The 21311-nt window shown below is 46.4% G+C and overlaps 1 protein-coding gene across 2 annotated transcripts in view; it reads right to left on the minus strand.

Moving 5' to 3' along the window:
- Window positions 1-507: 507 nt before the first annotated feature.
- ARMH4 (armadillo like helical domain containing 4) overlaps window positions 508-21311 on the minus strand; it is a 123289-nt gene continuing 102485 nt past the window's right edge. For both annotated transcript variants that reach the window (XM_045015075.1, XM_045015076.1), the window contains exons 6-8: window positions 14349-14380; window positions 6722-6856; window positions 508-6491 (exon numbers count right to left, since the gene is read on the minus strand). In XM_045015075.1, the coding sequence (XP_044871010.1) occupies window positions 6423-6491; window positions 6722-6856; window positions 14349-14380 (236 nt within the window). In that variant the 3' untranslated portion in view covers window positions 508-6422. The remainder of the gene's footprint in view (window positions 6492-6721; window positions 6857-14348; window positions 14381-21311) is intronic.

The raw sequence follows: 21311 nt of genomic DNA on the forward strand, positions 1-21311 counted from the left end.
TTGCATGTTCTCAAGATGCATGTGCAACACATGGGATGCACCCACACACTAGGGTAGTGTATATGCAAAGGCGTTCAGATACTCCAGCCTTTGACCTATGCATGCAACGGGCATATTGCATACACAATAGTGTACACATGTTAGAAAAATACGGTCGACAATTTTCACTTTCAAATGCTTTCCATTCCTCTGTATCATTTGCACAAAACAAACTCTTCCTCTAATCACCTTCTGTGCACCAGTGCATTACTTGATAATGGCCTATTTTCTTTATTAAATATTTGTAGAACCTATTTCTGGATCTCTTGGAAAAGTGCACAAATATCACGATTCAGTCCAAGACAGAATTTTGCACAGACCCCTAAAACATGCAAACAAATCAGACAAGATAGAAAAGCAAACTTGGGTCTTAAAAATATTATTTAAATATTAATAAAAAAAGCCAGTGAAAGTGACAAACCATAAATCAAGGATACGAGTCAATTAAAGTTAGATATGATGGACAGCTTTTATTTTCTGATATTTTAATTTAACAAAGTGCTACATTCCATTGGTACAATATGAGCAGTAGTTCTTGTTTGGAATAGAAAATCACAGTAAAGCACAAGGGACTGCTGCTAGCACTTTATGGAAGCCATGCAGTCCAAAAAAAAAAAATCTAATAGAAGGTGAACATCCAGCATGACAGACGTGTTAAAATCAGCAGCTGTACAGTGAAGGTACGTTTTGTCACGACAAGAACTGCACATCAAGCAGGCCCTGTTCCTCCCATTTGAGCCAAAACTTTAAACAGTGAAATTCTTTTTTGTGATGCCTACAATAAATTGTGGCCTGTGCTAGCATGAAATTCCTAACCAGGCATCCGTGAGTAACAGAAGCAAGCTACCTGCCTCGTGCCAAGCAAAGGGACCGTTGCACTGTGGTTACGACTGGGCTGACACTTTCATGATACACCCCTATTTTCAGAGGCTGACAGTCCACTGTTGCAATGTAGGGCCAGAAACAAGTGCGGTTGTTACATTTTTTTAAAGAGCGGTTTAAAAAAAAAACAGAAGTGATTTATTTTAATACATAAGTACAAATAAAATCAAGAAAGCCTTAAGAGATGGGAGGTTTCAGCTTACATAGGGTGACCAGATGTCCTCATATTCAGGGCTTTGTCTGATAGAGGCACCTATTACCTTGTACGCCGTCCTGATTTTTCACACTTGCTATCTGGGCACCCTACTCCCGACAGGACACGACTCCCACCCAGCCTGCATCCCAATTATTTCAAGCGGATTTGTCCAGCTACTGGTGGGAAACCCAGGCTGCTGTCTGGGAAATAATTTTAAAGTCCTCTGAAGTCTTTCCACTGTCTGCCTTTGGATCAGGCCTTAAATGGATACGCCGTTAAATGGTGCGTGCATACCGAGGGCCAGCTCCAACTCCGATTGACTTCAATTGACATTAGATCAGGCCCGGCCTCCCTTCCAGAGACATTCCAAAATGATTTTTCACTGGCAGCCTAATACTGGGCCTGGCCATCGTCTCTACTTGTCTGTGCAGAGCGGGAGCTGGATCGGAAGATCCAGGTTGCAGCTGGATTTTGTGGCATGCTCTTCATCAGAGGAGAGGCTCTCCAAGCAGTTGTCTATACCAGTGCTGCTAGAATCTGCATTATGTTGTGCTGCACGCCTGAGAGGATGGTTTTGCCCAGACAGTGCATGCCTGGCTAATGACAGCCCCATTCCTGGGGGAGTCATGATGTCGAGGGGGCCCAGAACAAAAGCATGGAGGATGTCTTTGGATGTCCCTGCATCTGCCGGACTGGGGCTTTCCCTTCAAACGCTATGGGAGGCTATGCCACCTGCCTCCTCGCCAGCACCCTGCGGGGGAGGAGATTAGCTGGAAACTCTGAGCCTCATTCAACGCCCACTGATGTCAATGGGCGTCTTTCCATTGACTTCATCGGGCTTTGGATCAGGTCCTCTTGAGTGTCACCTGACAGTTTCTGCTGCTTCCCACAGGCTTTTTCCACAAGAGGATGCACCCTGGCCCCCAGATGGACCACAGTGACAGAAACCGAACATGACCAGGAAGTGCAGCGCATCTCAGCGAGCTTGGAATTTCCTGCTGCGGCAGCTCATGTCGCACCATAAGCAGGGGCGCTGCAACAATTTGCACAGTGGAGGTGCTGAGAGGCATGGAACCAAACTGCAAACCCTCGATATAATGGAAACCTCTTCAAGCCAGGGGGTGCTGCAGCACCTCCCGCACGCCTAGTTCCCGCACCTAAGTGCTATTTAACCATTGGGACGTTTGCATTTATCGGTCAGACCCTACTTCAGACACCGCTGTGGTTAGCACACATGCCTGGCACGGGTGGACTGAATAAAATCTGTGATATTACCGAGCTGATCTTGGCTGTCAAACACACCGTGACAGACAAGAAGGGAGAAATGCAGCTGTTTCATTTAAATGCGGCTTCATCGTTTCCACAGGCAGCCTTCCTTTTAATTTCTTATGAACTTAATGACGGTGGGGGGAAAAGAGAAATGGCTGAGCGTACAAAGTTAGCACTTCCCAAACTACGGCTTTATTAGCACAATGAAAGGCTGGGGCGGCTCACTAGCAGCTTTTCCAATCCAGCAAGCTGACATCCCCATCTGAGGGGCCCTGGCCTCCTTTCAGGGCGGCCACTCCTAGCACTGGGTTCCCCCCAGCCCCACCCTTCCTCTTTTCCTGCTCAGTCAACACAGGCTAGACATCTACTGCACGGAGCCCACACTGCTGTTACCCCTTGCGAACAATCACTAGCAGGAGCACAAAACCCAGCCTTTTGGGTCTCACTGAGCTGTCCTGAGTCCTCTGATTCTCATCTGCCCCAGCAGCTCACCTTCCCGCTACCAGCTCAGAGCCGTCTTCTAGGGCATCGCCGCTGGCAAAGAGCCCAGTGAGACCAGTTACTAACCTTGCTGCTCCTAAGTCAGTTACACTCACTCCTGCAGAATGGTTCATGCCCTTAGCCCATACGTTCTTCCTGCGCCTCCGCCTTTAAGATGGAAGAACAGTTGCCACAAATATCCCGCCGTTGCCTGTATAGTCTCTTGCTCCCAGCCTGCTAAAAGTGGATTCTGGCTGAGACAACAGTAATTAAGCTGAGCTGGGATGAAAGTCACTCTGCTGAAGGCTTTGCTTCCACAGTCAGACCTGGCCACAAGCCCTGCCACCTCCTCAAAGAGTCCAAAGGAAAAGACTTCCCCGTTACCAGACGCCCCAGCTGGAGCAGGTAGTTAAGCCAAAGCTCCTCATTTCGTTAGTGTAGCAACATCCCAAAACCATTTCCCCGCCTCCAAGCAACTTCAGAGAGATAGAGCGAGAGAAGAAAAGAGTGGGCATTCATTCCAAGAGGAAATGCTTCTCCTCGCTAGGACTGATCCCTAGCTCTGAGGGAAAGAGGCTTTAACCATTTGTTATCAGAACAAACAACCCTGCCGCTGGATTTAAACTGCATTTCAATAATTGCTATATGTTTCCCGGATGGATTTAGGCAGGATCCTTGAGATCCAGACCTCATGGACAGAGACACCTGGGAGCACCAGTGAGCGGCAGAGTAGCAAGCGGCAACAGAACAAACAGGTGATTGCTGCCAGGAGACCTGGAACTGCCTAGCAAGGCAAGAAGACCAAAGACCCGGGGGTGGAAGACAAGAGTCTATCTGGAGGTGCTGGGAGGGAAAGTCTGTCCCAGAGGGATGCTTGAAGGAAGACACGTTCCAGGGGGACCCCAACATTTTGTTGGAACTGGCTCTGTTTAGCCTTAGTCCACCTCTATTTTCCGTGTGTTCGTTGAGAAATCCCTGACTCGCCATGCAGAGTTGTCAGATTGGAAGACTCATCAATAGGCGCATTTCAAATCCTGCTGTCCCTTCTTTCACGCTCAAGGGAAACCGCCGTAACATGGGAAAGAGCTACTGCAAAGTACCTCGGTTTGGGTGAGCAAACTCCATTGCTTGTTATTAAACATCACATTTGTGCACGACGTTCTGCAGACCACTGACCTTCCGTTTCCAGCGGGAGAGCTCTCACTATCCCAGAGGAGGAATCCCATTTTTCTGGTTCGCACTGTATACGCTGGTTGGTATGTGGGCTGTTTCCTGCACAGTCAGCAGCCAGTCCAATTTTCAAAGCATAAGCCTCAGCTTTGCACGCACAATCACGTGCCCGTGTAGAGTTTGATCACTGTCATCTGTGCATGCCAATGATAGAATGTACACACTCAAATGCTACCGGCCCCCGCAGGGTGGAGGGTATGGGCAGGGTGATAGGGCAGAAGTGGGGCCTTCTTGTGTCTCTGGCTTCTGTATCATCCCCATTGGTGTAACTTGCAGGGCTTTGCTATGTCGCATCTTGGCAAGTAGCCAGTCCTTTTCACCTTTACAAAGAATTCAATCATACCCTGTCTATTCTTCAAACGCATCTCTCGTACTTCTTTCAAAGATTTAGAGGGATCAATCTAGATAAATGAGCAGCCTCCTGACCTTACTTGACTCATCTTGTCTCCTCGACTCGTAGCAGCTTAAATCAAGGTTCCCTCTAATAGGGACAATTTCCAACTTGGGAATAAGGATTTTTGCATACATGTAATATGGATGCAGAACGAAATAGCCATCTCACGGCACGCCAGAGCAGAGGAAATAAGGGGCATTTTTAAAAACACAACAACAACAAAACATGGCACGTATTCTGGGCTGAAACAACCAGCCAACCAACCAGCTCAGCAGCAATGCCCCTTCTTTCCTGTTCAGTTCCAGAAACATGTTTTGCTAATTCACTGTGTTATTTTGCAATCAACTGTACATGTTGATGCTGCTCACGCTTGCTGATGAAATGACCAGTAAGGCCACTTTCCTCCAGCTTCAGCCACCTGTGGCCGCATGTACTACAGCCTTGATTGCCTTTCCACCTCTGGCCACACACACCCCATCCTAACAACTTCCTAATCTATGGCTGCCTTCACTCCAGCCTCAGCTGCCTTCTGGCCTGTGACCCCATGTTCCCAATCTGACCCATTCCACCCACAACCACACATGCTGCAGCCCTGACTACCTTTCCTTTTGGCCACATGTACCCCAGCCTTGACTTCTCCACGGACGGGGGCCTTTGCTATCTATAACCATACGTACCCTAGCCATGACTGCCTGGCCATCTACAGTCACATGCACGGCAGCCTTGTGCTGGCACAACTTCTAAACCTGATCTGAATCCGGTCCAAAAAAATCTGTCAGCCACAGGTGAGGTCCTCTTCAGCACTCAAGAGGAGGAGAGCTCCTTTCGCATGAGCCAGCAGCCTGCTTCGTTTGCCTTCTGTACTGCATCCCACACACCACCTGCTTTCCTGATCAATCAGACGAAAGGACACAGCCACAGCATTATGCACCTTCCATGGTTCAGAGGGCCACAGGTGTTTGTGACGCTTATAAGAGTTAGTTACCAATTGTGAAAAGAGACCGACACTCGATTATTATTTCTCTAGCACCGCTAAGAGGGCAGAGCTCCGCTTGATAGGTGAACCACGCCAAACAAATAATCAGACAAGCCCCTTAAGATGAAAACTCTCTAGCCTGCTTTTCCCGTTTCTTTTGCCTGCTTGATATTCCAGCGGCACACTGAATAAAAGCTAAGAGATTCATGCAAAGAGCATCTTAGCATTTGTCAATGTGCGGGCGGCGGCATTTGTTGTGCTGTTATAATGCTGGTGAAAACTGCACTGAATATTTAGGCTATGAATCGTGTTTTGTTGCCATTTCCATATGTTTTCCCTAAACATGGAACACAGTTAAAAGGAGGATTTTAAAAAAGGACAAGGGAAATTGGGGCAAGGAATGTACAAATGAGTCTATTATTATGTCTATAATTGGACTGTACTTGGGCGTCTCCCTGTTGACAAGGGAGGTGGTTCAAGTGTGTAGTTTGTTAATTAAGCAGAACAGCTAATTTTAGCACTGACAAACTCTAGTAAACTCCGGTAATATAACATTTACAGTTAACTAATTGGACAGAAGTCATTCTCGGTTAAAGTTTCCATCCTGAAATTAGGTGACAGCAATAATTATGATTAGTTACCACCAGCTGGAACAAAAATATTACACTGTGATCAAAACAAAGTCATCATCCATTAGTATCGGCTCCAGCTGTAACAATATGTATTCTGCATTTCAATGAGGTGCACTGTGTGAATGTGTAATCTCACTACTGTGTAAAAACAAACATCATTGCGCATTACATTTAGAATACAACATGCCTGTTTTGCCAGGATGTAAAAACCGCTACACAGTGGCACGTGGTGGCTGATAGCAGTGATGCAGCACAAACGCCTTCCTTCTTCTCCCCTTGCCCCCGAAAAAGTCATTGGAAATCACAACGGCTCCGCAGTCAGGTTCAAAATTCATCTTCAGAGCTATCAGCTAAGAGCATTACTCGATCTTGCATGCTGTTAAATTCCCTCTGCTAAGGAAAAGAAAAGAAACATTGCACAGCTTCAATTACAGGGGCAAAACCTTTCAATTCCTTCACCCGCCCTCTCCCACTATAATGAATATAATCTAGAGCAGTGGTCCAGTCCAACCCAAACACACAAAGATGCTCCACAATTAGCTTGTATTTACTCTATGAACCAGAAATGGGAACAGGAGAGTGGTCAGGAGAGCAGATCTGGGTTTTCTTTCCATGTGCTGTACCTTTCTTTTATGCCTTTTGGAGCCGTTTCTCCTTCGGCGATTCATGATCTTAATGCTGTAGAGCGCTCCCAGGATAAACAGGGCTCCAGCTATACCAACCCCCACAGGAACCAGCATCCCAGACATGTATCCCGCCTACATGAAAAGGAGACAATCACAGCAATACTAAAGAGGCAAGCAATTCAAGGTGGTCCTTTTTCTACTAGCGTAAGACCGCAGTATATTTCTATGCTTCATTTTACAGCATGTTCCCAAACGCAACCACCCCTGAAAAAAGTGGGAAGGGCTCAGAACTATTTATAACACCACCTCGCTCTTATATCGTGCTTTTCATCAGTAGCTCTCCAAGCGCTTTATAGGCGCGGTATCATTATCCCTTTTAAAATGCATGGAGACACAACAAAATAAATGGTCTAGCCTTCAGATATACACGTTTATCAGCCTCAGTTTTTGCATAAGAACATAGGAGCTGACAGACTGGATCAGAGCCGAGATCCTTCTACTCCAGTTCCTGATTCTAATAGTAACCAGAGCCAGCTGCTTCAGAGGAGAATGTAAGAATGCTGCAGAAGGCAGATATAGGAAAATCAGCCCCCCACATGAGTTTTTAGTGAAAACAAGATAATTTGCTATATAGCCTAAGACGAGTCTCTTTGCATGATACCTGGCCTATTGAGGTGTTTGTACTGCACTCAGCACTGTGGGATCTGAAGATTAGGGACAGACTAAATGAGTTTCAAACAACATCAGCCCCCTCACATGTTTTAAATCCCTGCCTGAGCCAAACCTCTAAAGGGTCAAGTTCCATTAAAAACTCTGGATTAAAGTCACCTCTGGCATACGCGGCTGCAACTCCACTGACATCATTGCGTACAGCAGTGTGAAATTTGCCCCTTTGCCTTTTCAAGGCTGGCCGGGGTTTAGAGTTGGAATGACTCTGCGCTCCCTCCCAGCCTGTAACCACCTTTGCTCCAATGGCTGCACAGGGACAGTCGTCGCAATGAAAAACGCAGGATTTGACAAGACTTACCACAGTTCCGTACTCTTAAGAAAGGAAAGAGACGAGGCACTGGATTGCAAATGCTGTGGGCGGGTTGTGCAGTGTCACTGCTACCAGGTGACTCAGTGGGGGAGAGAAAAAAGCCTGTGTTGTATGTGTATAACTAACTGTGTGCCTAGACGGGCCTGACCACAGTCCCGTTGCATGTTGAACACCACACCCCTGAAATGAGGTGTGCCGAAATCAGAGCGCAGAAATAAAAGGGCCTGGGCTTACGTGAGCTCAGGTTAGGGAACAATTGGCCAGGAGCTTCAGTTCTCTTATGGAATCACGGCCACTTCTTTGCACTCCCTGGTGCGTGGTTAACTGTGCGCTGCTGTGTGCTTAAAATGCATTCTTTGAAACTGTAGTCCCACTCAGCCAGGGCTAACGTCACCCTCCACCCAAAGGCCTTCTGTCCCACTTATCTGCCAGGGTGCGTCTGTGCCTGTGTGCGCGCACATGCGTGTGTGTGAGGAATAGCTGGTGTACCAGGATGTTGGGGGATGTGTGTGCACACGAGCGTGTGGAGTGGCTGTCATGCAACCATATGGCTGCAGAGAATAATGGTCATCCTCCATTTTGGAAGGCGGGGTTCTGGACTGCAGAGAGCAGGACACACTGGCTTGCTGCGGGCACTCATTGCTGGGCTAATACCTCTGTACAAATAATTAGGCTGTTAAATACAAGCTCTCCATCTGTAATAAGGAGAACACCACATCGCTGGGGGCCATACTGGCATTGGCAGGGAGTCTCTGCACTGCCTACGAACGCTGGGCAAACAATGGATTTTTCAGTTTGCTGGAAATCCTGGGGAGAAAAATTGTTTCTGGTCAACCCAAAATTGAACATTTTCAAAATTTAGGACCAATTCAGGAAAAAATGCTTCAACTAGAGTGTTTCGTTTTGATTTCAAGTCTCCCCACTCTGCTTAAAAATAAAATTGAAGGTAATTTTGAAACAAAAAGTTGCTTTGGCTCAAAAGTGTCAAAACAAAACTGATGATTTTTTTCCCCAACTGAAATAAGTCACCGAAATCAACACGAATTTGGTAAATATTCTGGGCAACCTGAATCGGCTTTTTCCACCAAGACAATGTTTTGGCTGAAAAATTTTGCCCCGGAGGAGGTCTCTGTACTAGCTTCAGACAGGCCAATGGGGAGGGAGGTGCTGTGGACATGATAACAGGGCGGTGACAGGACCTATGTTTAAGCTGATCCAGTGGCCCAAGATTTCCTGCCCAGAGGGATCTATTCCAGCCCAGCCGCTGAAATAGTGGCGGTAGAGGAGTTGTACTGCAGCCCCAGACTGTGCCCACAGATTGGGGAAAGAGGGTAAATGCCCAACTCCATCCCACTCCCGCTTGCTTCCATGCACAAAGCCAAATTACTCTGCCTGTTTGTAAGGAGGGGTGAATTTCCTGCTGCATAATTTAAGTGTGCAGTATAGTGCTACTAAAGGAATGCTGTTATCACAGCTGAGACTAGGGTGACCAGACAGCAAGTGTGAAAAATCAGAACGGGGTGCAGGGGTAATAGGAGCCTATATAAGAAAAAGACCTGAAAATCAGGACTGTCCCTATAAAATCGGGACATCTGGTCACCCTAGCTGAGACGCAACATGTAACTTAGCCAAGAAGAAAACACCCACCATGAGAAATGCAGCAAGGATGACCTGATTTAAATTCACTATTAATTATGAGAAAATGTGCATTGCCTGGGAGTTTATAATCAGGGAAATGGCCAGTAACCAAAAAAAAAAAAAGAATATTTAGGAAATAACTTCTAGATTTACAAAAACACTTTTTAAAAAATGCGTGTTGTTTTACATTTTACTGTTTTAAATGAAAGTTAACCCACATTTTTAGTGCTCCTATGGTTTGGATGCACCCAACAGTTGCACGTGCAAACAGCTCTGGCATCGCACACACAGCTCCTTACCCTTCCATATATGCATACACAAATGCAAGGGTAAGTGACCAAAATGGTTTTGACACATATAGATGGATGTATGCACAATTCAGAGGCCTGCTGAAATTGGGGGCCTTTTAGTTTTGGTCCTCATTCATGTGCAATCATACACATTCAACTGAGGGAGTCTAAAGCTAGAACAGAGGTGGGCAAACTACAGCCCAGGGGCTGCATCCGTTCCTCAGATGTTTTAATCTGGTTCTTGAGCTCCAGCCGGGGAGTGGGGTCAGGGGCTTGCCTCACTCTGCACTGCTCCCAGAAGCAGCAGCATGTCCCCTCTCCGGCTCTTACGCGTAAGGGTAGCCAGGGGGCTCCGCACACTGCCCCTGCCCCAAGCGCTGCCCCCGCAGCTCCCATTGGCCAGGAACCGTGGCCAATGGGAGCTGCAGAGCGGTGCCTGCGGATGGGCGGCACACAGAGCCACCTGGCTGCGCCTCTGTGTAGGAGCTGGTGCTGCTTCTGGGAGCTCCTTGAGGAGAGCGCCACCTGGAACCTGCACCCCGACCCCCTCCTGTGTCCCTCCCCTCTGCCCCAGTCCTGATCCCCCTCCCACCAGCCAAACCCCTCAGTCCCAGCCCGGAGCACCCTCCTACACACTCCCAACCCCTGATCCCCAGCCCCACCCTAGAGCCTGCACCGCCAGACAGAGCCCTCACCTTCCCCCTGCATCCCAACCCCCTGCCTCAGTCCAGAGCCCCCTCCCGCACCCTGAACTCCTCATTTCTGGCCCCACCCCAGAGCCTGCACCCCCAGCCAGAGCCCTCACCCCCTCCCATACCCCAACCCCCAATTTCGTGAGCATTCCAGGCCCGCCATACAATCTCCATACCCAGATGTGGCCCTCGGGCCAAAAAGTCTGCTCACCCCTGTGCTAGAAGAATCTGACACATGCTTTTTAACCATAATTACTTTTCTTCCATAAACCACGAAGTGGAAAAAATGCTATTCGGCAAGCATTGCCTTTGGATTTTAATCTGGAGACTGAACATACAGACTCTCCCCTGAGAAAGAAGTTGTTAGTGAGAGCTGATTTATACACTGGCCACATCATAAACCCCTCTTAATATCACGGCTCTATCAGAACGGTCACCGGAATGTAGCCGTGTTGGTCCCAGGATATTAAAGACAAAGTGGGTGAGGGTCCAATATAAGATATTACCTCACCCACCTTGTCGGTCTGGTACAGGGCTTTTCCCATAGTAACAGCTTTATCCCTGAATCCCAAGGCCTGAGGAACGTGTTTGCTGTTTGTTTGCATTCACTGGGTCTTTAATGGCACATTACTGCGTGCTGCATGTGCATTCTTTGAAAATGTAGCCTCACTCAACAGGAAAGACAGCTGCCTGCTTTAAAGTTACTGCGAAAGGAGGTTAGGAAGAATACAGTTGAATGGCTAAATTTCAGAGTTAATTAAGGTGCCTTAATTGTGTGACCTAATTAATACACTATGGGCATTTCTATTCCTGGAACTTTGCGGTGAGTGCAGACTGCGAGGGGAGGTTGAAACGCTTGCTGTTAGCATTAGCCCAGGCATGGTTTCCAATCCAGAAATCTGTGTTTGTTCTGTGTCAGAATCTTGATTCTCTAGCCAGCCATGACCCTAGCAAATCTGTGCTCCTTTCTAGAGCTTCCTCGTGCAATTGTGTCAGGGTCCTGTATCTAAATGCCTGCAGTGTGGGCTAAATCCTGGCCCTCTTCCCTCCCACCCTAGCCTGTGGAGCGCGGCATGCATACTCAATGGGAAACCCCACTTCAGGGGCAGCTGTGTAGCCACTCCTCTGCCCCCGGCCCCGGGGGTGGAACCTGACTGCTCCCATGAAGGTGATGTTTGGCAGGTTCTGCACGTGAATAGGGCCTGCCTGACTCCACAGGGCTTGGAAGGGTCAACAACATAGGACTTAAAGAGGCCACACAGGGCATCGCTCTACATGTTGGCTGCAAGTGGGATGGAGCTAGCTGGGGCAAAGAACCCCCCTTGTGACATTTGGAAGAGCGAGAAGACACTCCCATGATATCTAACCTCCGCCCCCCAACGAAGAGGAAAGGGGACATCCGTTTAGTGACCCCCTTATCTGCGCATCCCCTGTGGCATTTCCACAGCCCTTGAAGGGAGGACAGAGACAGGATTGCAAGATTGGCTCATTTACATGCTCCCTGCCTCCCAAAGCAGTTCCAGGCAGCATTCATGCAGAACCACGGCACGCTCCATTCGGCCCAGGGCCTGAACCATCACAGATCAGATGGGCTGGTGGAGAATTGGGACAGGAGGCAGTAAGGGGTTCAGGAATGCAGTCCTGAGCAGAGAAGAGAAAATATTAAGCCTAAATCTTACTAGGAATCTCAATAGGGGAAAGGACGCAAGAGGGTGAGTGAGTGGTTTTATTTAGCATTTTATTTTGGGGTGTTTATTTTTTTGAACTGGAACAAAGTGTTACTAGATAATATAAAGTAGCATGAAAAAAAATCAGCCCCGGTATAATTGCCAACCCCTGGGATGTCTGTGAATCTGAGGCAAATCCCGCCATAATGTGGATGCTAACCGATTTTTTTTTTACACTGGAACAACGGCAGTAAAGCCTGGGTGGGGGCACAGTAATGAAATATGGCACCAGCCTTGCAACAGGCTCAATCGATATGATAAAGAACAGAGCAATTCCAATTTGAAATTGCACAGTGCACAGGCGTCTGCAACAGGGAAAGGAAAAAGCTGGAGAGGGAAGCGCCAGGAGGAGAAAAAGGAAAGATATGCACTCGGTGAGAAGAAAAATGACACCAAGTCAGTGCAATGTACTGGGGTAGCTTTGGCAATAGCAGGCGACACATTTGTGTGCATGCCACAGTCACTCAGGACACTCAGTCTTGGTCTTTGTTTTCATCATGAAGATGGTTTTCTCCCTCCCCCCAATCTTGAGTCTTTTGGGGTGGACTGGCTGAGTCCTAGGCTAAGATGCTTTGCTAAAAGCCCCACACTGGACCTCCTCGCTAGCACAGGCAGACAAGCACCTCAACACAGGACAGGTAGAAACTCACCTTAATCCCCTCACACGCACCATTCCAGGAAAACCGCTATCCTGATCCCTTCTCCCCCATTATATTGATGGGCTCGGGTAGGTGGTGCTGGGTGGGGGTGAGTGGAACTGCTGGGACTCAGGGATCAGTGTTATTTTCCCCTTGTGATCATCGGTCCAGGCCCTGAGAGCTTTCGTTCTAATCTTACCAAAAGGGGTTCGAAGCCCTAGTGAGTCACAAACTGTGTTTTAAAGCCCAGGGGCCACCTGATTTATTCTTCTTTGGCTTCCGTTTCTTTGTTGTCAATTAAATAACATTGCAATAGCTTCACAACATTACGAAATTTGTATTTCTCCCTGGGCAGTGCCTGAGAAGCTGAGTCCCACCCTGCGGTTGGTGCAACAGATCCTCCTTGAAGCCACCGACAACTCTCCAGGGAAGTGAACAAAACACCGGGTTCCACTGGTGTTTTCGTTGCTCCCACACCTCCTCTTGGCTTTTCTGGGCAGTTTCAGCTCTTCTTGAACGAGGAGCCAGCAGCAGCCGCATGGCGTGCGCGCTCTCTCTCTCTCTCTCTCATGCTCTCTCTCTCGTGTGCTCTCACACTCGCACACTCGCATGCACTTGCTCACTCGCACGTGTGCTCTCTCTCATGCGCACACCCTCTCTTGCTGTCTCACGCGCACGCCCTCTCTTGCTGTCTTGCACGCACACCCTCTCTCGCTGTCTCTTGCATGTGCTTGCTCTCTCAAACACACACTCTCTCTTGCACACACACGCAGCCTCTCTCGCACGCGTGTATGTGCTCTCTCGCACGTGCACTTGCTTTCTCTGTCTTGCATGCACGCACTCTCTCTTGCACGCACACACTCTCTCTCGTGCTCTCTCTCATGCACACTCTCTAGCTCTCTCACACGCGCTCTCTCGCTCGCTCTGAGGTGAGAGGGTTCCAGAGTGCTGGCCCATAGATCTACACTGCAGTGAAACAGCCCTGCAGCCTGAGCCCTGCGAGCTCAAGTCAGCTGGCAGGGCCAGCCATGGATGTCTAATTACAGAGTAGACACAGTATCGATGTACCCTTACACTGTGCTGGGAGAGAGATCCACAACAGAGGTCAGGCCAGAAAGGAGAGGGGAGGAAGGTCAGGCAGCAATCCGAAGGTCAGGGGGGTTTAGAACAGGCACACCCACCATCATATGCTAAAAACAGTCACACTCCCCCTATGCTTTAGAAGCGCATGTTCGTGGGGGTACGGCACCTCAATCTTAGGTAGAGCAAACAGCACTAGGCACAGGCATCCTCCCTGCCTGAGGGCAGTGCTACTCCCACAGAGCAGAGCTACTGAGATCCCTTCCCAGGCCTCCAGGGAGACAAGAAGGAGAGAGGAAAAAAAATGTCAGCCTTTGCAGCAGCCAGGAATGGAAAGAGAAATGCTCCCTCCCTCTCACCAACCAGGAGATGGAAGGAGAGGAAAGAGAAGTTATCCAGCCAGATCTCAGTGACCCATAGAACTCCCCCAAAATAACTTCACCAGTCTAGACTTCTTTTTTCCAAAAGTCCAAATGTAATTGTCTTTAAAATCAAACACGGGAAATAAAGAGCTTCCTACCTTATCTTTTAGCTTTTCCATCCAGCTTCTCACTAAAAAATAAGGAAGAGAAAAATATATGAATTGCAGTCATAATTTGTATCTAATTAATACAACATGAGTAACAAGGCTGTTTACAAATAGCCACAATAAGCTTGACAGATGGATAACATTTTCATTAGGTTTCATATTTTCTCAGTTATTAAGTAGACAGAATGCAGCAAATCTGCCAGAAAAGAAACTTTAACAAACGCTGCTTGATGGGAGATGAACTGGCGTCGTTTTGCATGATCCGGGCCTCACTGGACTCAAGAGGGAAAAAGAAAAGACGATAAAGATTAATGTTCCGCGTTCAGTTCCCTCATCCCAGCAGTTCCCAGCATGTGTGTAGAGTTTGCAATGGGGAAAAATCTGGTGGTGAGTGGTGGATTGTAGATTCTCCAGGCAATGTGGCTGACTGCTTCTGTTGAACTCTCCCGTTCAGAAGGATTCTTTTCTCCGTAAAAGGGTACATTTATCTTGGAGACTGAAAACGCCTTTTCCCATTGGGTTCACAGACAGCTCTTACGCATAGGGCTGCATTCTGGCTTGTCCAGAGTGGGTGCACTAGAATGGCAGAGCATTTCAAGGGTCTTCTTACTCCAGCTATGTGTGACCAAGGCATGTTGACCTAGCATCCCCTGAGTACTGTGGTGTGAGTGAAGCCAGGTCTGAGTCTCCACTGCCCACCTGCTGGCCTCTGGTGCTGGAAGGGACATACGCTACACCTTTCGCCAGCTGGTTTCAGGAGCACTATTCAGCATGCTCCCTCAAGCAGTCCCTGAGGCAGTCTGCCGGCATCTGCCCTGGGGAAATCTGCTCAGGCCCTACAACTCTGCACACACCCACAAAGGAGAAAGGGCACAATTTGTCCCTTAGATTGAAGAGTCTGCAGAGCAGGAAATGTGTCTTACTCTGTAAGATTTTGCCAAGCGTTGTGTATGTCTGCAATGCTACACAAGTTATTATTAATTATTATTAAAAAGTAATAATAAATAACCAAGAGTCATTCAAAAACAGAATCTAGTCAAAGTCACAGTTTTGGCCACCCGTGGCAAACAAAACTGGCCCTGCCTTCTGACAATACAGGGGAATCCATGTTTGAAAAGCACACGTTGAAAACAGTCTCTCTGAATGGTCTATTATTCCAGTTCTCCACTAGTTTTATTCTGCCTTTAAGATGCTCATATCAGCTAGTCTCTACTCCAGATCCCTGTTACAAAAAAAGACATCCCCTCCTATTTAGGGACTGCTGAGAAACTCATCAGTACTGCACAACTGCTGTAGAAGGAACATGTGAGAGGAATGAGGAGTGCTCAGCTCCTGCATTGTTCCTGTGACTGACTTAATTCAAGACACCATAGAGAAGTTTCTTCAGATTTCTACTGGATTGAAATTGTGCTCCCAGCACGTTAACTGGCAACAAATGGAGGTTGCTGAGCCCTCTTGTGACAAGAAACCGGCACAGCAGATAGGGGTGCAGCCACTAGTGACATGAGTTAGATACTCGCCTTTGGCTGAAATAGCAGAGCTGCTGATTTCAGACCCTAGTGCCCCCAGTTCAAGTCTCAGCCCCATGAAGGTTGGAGTCACCAAAGACCCACCTATCAGACTAAAGGGAAGCTATTTTCTGAGCCAGCTGCTCACCTTTGCAAATGCAAGTCATTTGTCCATGCACAAACTAGATAGTTCCCTGTTTCTACCCAATTACAGGAAGGTCATGCAGGGTTATGTGGGACTATCTGGTGACACGGCTCTTAAAATGTGGCCCCTTAGGGAAGGGTCCTGCTCCAGTCTCCTTCCCTCTCCCACAATGTTTCCCACTGTTGTACCCACTAGTTCAGTTCTACTGATCACAGAAATGGTGTGAGCACGAGTGGAGACCAGCTACTGGTGCATTCAGCACCGTATTACTTACCATTGCTCAGAGTAAGCCTAGAAGACATGGTGGTTAAAACACCTGTGGCCACCAGTGAACATTCTACACTAGCCAGTCTGCTCTTGCTACCACTGAAAGCGCTGAACTAGCAGCCGCGGGAATGCTGGGTGCTGGCGAGAGGACTCAAAAATACTTTGCAGACTTGTACTGCTGTGTGGCAAAGGGACATCCAAGGAGCTCTCCATGGTGCTGCACCAGCACTGGGCTGTTTGGTGACTCAGACGAGCTGTCCCCTTATAGGTTCATTGCTATGGCAGCTGGATTTGTGACTTTTGCTACACTCTTTCCTAGGGAATGGAGTACACGCAGTCCCACGTGGAGCAATACAGAAATCCGGGGCTTCATTAGGTCAGTCATAGGATCTTATTGGAACTGGGAGTATCCTCCCAAGGGATTTCTGGTTTAGTTACAAATGCATTGCAGGTTCATGCTATCACCAGCTGAGAGTTTCAGAGGTAAGATAACTCATGTCATACCAAAGAATTAAACCCTGCTTCGTGTCATGCACTATGGCGTTAAACATCAAGATAATCGCAAAGAACTGAAAATGATTAACAGTGAGAGCACCATTTATCAATTCTACTGGCACTGCTAGATTCAGCACAGGGCATTGAAGACAAAATGCTTGGCCTTTGGGACATCTGCCATCATTTTATATGGATGTCTCTCTCATAGGTAAGAGGCAGTGGACTAGTGAAAAACAGTTCTTTTATCAATGTACAGCGATTATGTTTTAAACAGTAGTCAAGGATCCACTTTTCACTGTGGGAGAGATTAGATCTGTTCATAATTTTGGATGGATGGGTGTTCTTTCAGGTAACACTTTCCGCAAGCTACATTAGATCCCAAATGTAATCTGACACATTTCCTTCATGGAGAGAGACCTGATTTATAAAGGATACCTCCCCATAGGGCATCACTGCAAAGATTTCACTTGCGGCATTAACGTGTGCCTGCTGGCATATTAAAAGAGCGCCACTGAAAGCACTTTTACAAGACAGTCTAAGGAGGCTTAGAGCATCAGAATGTTATGGGTTAAAGGCCTTGCATTAACAAAGGAAACAGAAGTAACGAAACAGAGGTTAACAATGGACAAAGCATGAAATTCATAAGTGGCCTTGTAAATAACCAGCAGGTAGTAGATAAAGAAATATTAAGGGTCATGTGTAATGACTTTGCAGCTGCAGCCTTGTTTACTAACATTTACTAGCATATGAATTCATGCTTAGTCATTTGTTAACTTCTGTTTTCTTTCACTGCTTGTGCCAGGCCTACACGGGTGCGTGAGAGTGTATATCCCATGGGGACAGGAGTGAATGGCCTTTAAATCTGTCAGATAAAAATAGGGATAGACAAACTGGGTGGGAAGAAATGAGATCCAGCCCAAACGCTGTCATGATTATTAAACTAAACTAAGCCAATTTTAAAGGTTTGGATCAATTTGGATAGTGCCCATTTAATAATCAATAATACCTTCTGTTAACATAGCATCTTCCATACCTAAACAAATACAGGGTACAAAGTCTCACACACACTTTGAAATACAGCCATGGAAGAAATGTGGCAATCGACAAGTACACAGTCACACTGTTGTTTAGATCAGAAAGAAGCATATAGAGTATCTAACTGAACTGTTCTAACTTATGCCAGTGGGCTGGAGTAGAAACAGAAACACCCTGTGACTTACACACACACCCCACCCACACACAGATGCCTTCTTCTCCAGCCATGTTCATGGGTCTTCAACAGCCTTTAAGAAGTGCTTGCTTTGAATTGGATTCCCTTTTGAATATTAAGTTAAGCAAGGGAAATACAGAGAGAAAAGCATAGGTCTATACTCCCTGCATTGTGCTACTACATGTAAAACTAAACTGTAATTTTCACTTGCATGTCAAAGAGAAATACTACTCTATGCCTCATGTGCCTTGTACTGGCCCTGAGAGGGTTAAAACCAGCCTAGGGAGGCTGAGCGGCAGGCAGCCAAAGGAGGGGCTGCAGAGGAAACAGCCAATTAGGGTGACGGCTGCAGATAATTAGGGCGATGGCTGGACCAGCCAATCAGGGCCCAGTCGGCCCATATAAAAGGAAGCTGCAGACCAGAGGGAGTTAGTCTGCTGCAGGGAGCCCTAGGGAGAAGACTGGCTTCCTAGAGGGCCACAGAGAGACCAGCACCTGGGGACGGGCAGGTGCTAGCAGGGACCAGAGGAGCTAGGGAGAGCTCCTGATGGGCTGCCAGGACTTACAGGCTCAAGGCCCTGGGAAGAGGGCAAAGGAGCTGGAGGCAGGAGCATAAGGAACTGAGGCTGCAGGGAAGTGGCCTGGGAATAGAGACAGTGAGCAGGAAGGAAGATGCAGCAGGAAGCTGCTGTTTGTAGGGTCCTTGGGCTGGGGCCTGGAGTAGTGGGTGGGTCTGCCCCCCCCCCCCAACTAGCCACTGAAGGAGTGGCCCAGCTGTGGACTGCCAAGCCATGAGGACTGACCTTGTGTCACCTCCTTATATTTCACTGAGCAGAAAATGAAAGAGAAAGCAGGTGATATCTGACTGATGCCATTGCATGGGAAAATTCTATTTAAAAAACAAAAATATTGAAAAAAATATGGCAAATCTTCAAGTAAATTCTGCTAAAGTTACATAAAGTAATAAAAGAACTGAGCTTCTTAATTAACTAAGATATTATTTGTCCATTCCAGTTTCCTATGCTAGATGCAGTAAGAGTCTGATGAATTCTCAAACTTGTATTGGAATAGTTATAGGTCCAAAATAAAATTCAATGCATATTTTGAAGATTTAGCTGGAAGTCATAGATATATACACATAAATATAGCTTGTTAGAGCTTTAATTATGCTAAATTTGCCTTAATTCAAGTTAAGCACAAAACCCATTTGTTATCTGTTTTTCACAATAATTACATTGCAGTAGGAATCTCATGAATAGAATGACCTACTTCCTTGCAAAAGAACAACAACTGAGCATCTCTAAAGCAGCAATTAATGTAAGGATATTTTTAACAATTCTTATCTCGGAGGTTGATACTTCCACGGGGGAGAGGATAGTATAACATTCTAATCCCTATTTTCAAAGAATATTAAAGTTTGCTTCATTCTCTCACTCTTCAAAACAATACTAGGATGTCTTCTAGGACACACATATGTTGAGCCATGGATCACTATTTGCCTTATGCACTGACCATCTGTTGTTAAAATAGGCCCCAGTTCAGCAATGTATTTAAGTATGTGCTCAAGTTACTAATAAATAATAAAGTGACCCAGCAAAAGGCCTCGATAGTCCCATGTAGATGAGCTGACTTCAGACTTTGGAGACCATGCAGTCCACCGGCGTGCACAGCGTTTTTGAACTGAACAGCATGTGAAGTTGTGGCAATGCCCTAGGACAGTTTATTTGCTATTGCATCAGTAACACTTGTTGTCCTTGCTCTTTCACTGACTGGGGTTGTCAAAGTAATTTCCTGTCATTAACTTGTGGATTATAGTGAATTACAAAGTATTGATTTTATCGTGATCCAATACATAAAACTAATTTTAGCATTAAAGGGGAAAATGACAGAAGTGTGGTGATTAAAAAAGCACGTTCTGTCCAATTATTTTGAATATACAAATATGGAAAGTAAGACTGATAACTGTTCTTACAGCAGGGGCAGTTTGTTTAGCTACCATTGATTATATATGTGAATATAGCCTCTATTATACATAATTATTCATAAAATATTAGTATTCTGTCCTGATCATAAAAGGGGAATCTTAAAGATAATATCTTCACATGAAAATGAAATCTACCTTGAGAACACCAGTGACTATCATTTAAATCTTTTAGAGATTAGCAAATAATTTCTGACAATCTATTAAACTAGTTTTGTCTAATTCCTGCTCACAAAACGTCTGAACAGATTGTGACACTTCGATGGATTGCATTTTTACAAATTTCTGCACTGAATAATTCTTTGTCTTTAGATTGCTCAAACTGAGCATACTAGAACTAAACATGCAAGTGGGGGATTCTCAGACTCACAGTGTTAGCCAAACTCAATGGGGAGTCTGAACCATTGACTTCAGTGGGAGCAGAGTTAGGCCAGCAATGAGATTTGTTGAAAATTCCAGGCATAATTTATCATTTTCATAGTAATTTATATAATGTATTTCATGCAACTCTCATTAAAATAAGGTGCCACAAGGACTCCTCGTTGTTTTTGCTGATACAGACTAACATGGCTACCACTCTGAAATATGTAACTTGTGTGTAACTAAGGTAACTACACAATAAGTATTGATTTTGACTTGCACGTCTGACTGTAATAGTCACAGTTTGAGCAGTGCGGGTTAGTAATATATGGCAAGCCATCCAATCAGGGAGCAGAACTGTGTGTAACTTACGTCTGATCAACACAGTGAGAATTTCAAAACTGGTTTTTCACAAATATTTGCTCATTCGAGCTAATCATTCACATCCCACCAGTATCCGTGCTAGTAAAGTGAAATTTCCCCCTGTTCAAAGTCTAGAGACCACTAAAATTCCGCTTTCAAGGCCTATTTTGGCATGGCAGTACGTTAGTCTTGTGCTGGCCTGCTGCAAGGGATAACTTGACCCAACGAGCACATGAAGTGTCACGAACAATACTGAATCAAAATTTGTTTGCACATTCAAACAAATATTTGCAGATGCTTTTGTCCACTGCTTACAAGGTGGACACAGATGGTCGTCCAGTGGTTAGGGCATTAGCCTAGGACTTGGGAGACCTGAGCTGGATCCCCTGTTCCATGACAGCCTTCCTGTGTGACCTTGAGCAAGTCATTTAATCTCTCTGTGCCTTGGTTTCCCGTCCATACAATGGGAATAATAGCAATACTCTACTTCACAGGGATGCTGCGAGGGTAAATACATTATGAATTGTGAAGTGCTCAGATACTATGGAGATGTGGGCCAGACAAGTACTACAGATTGAAAGTCTTGTTCTGTTGATTCTAATAAACATGTAACAAGCTTTGGGAA

This window comes from Mauremys mutica, chromosome 4 (assembly GCF_020497125.1).
Source record: "Mauremys mutica isolate MM-2020 ecotype Southern chromosome 4, ASM2049712v1, whole genome shotgun sequence".
Taxonomy (NCBI): Eukaryota; Metazoa; Chordata; order Testudines; family Geoemydidae; genus Mauremys; species Mauremys mutica.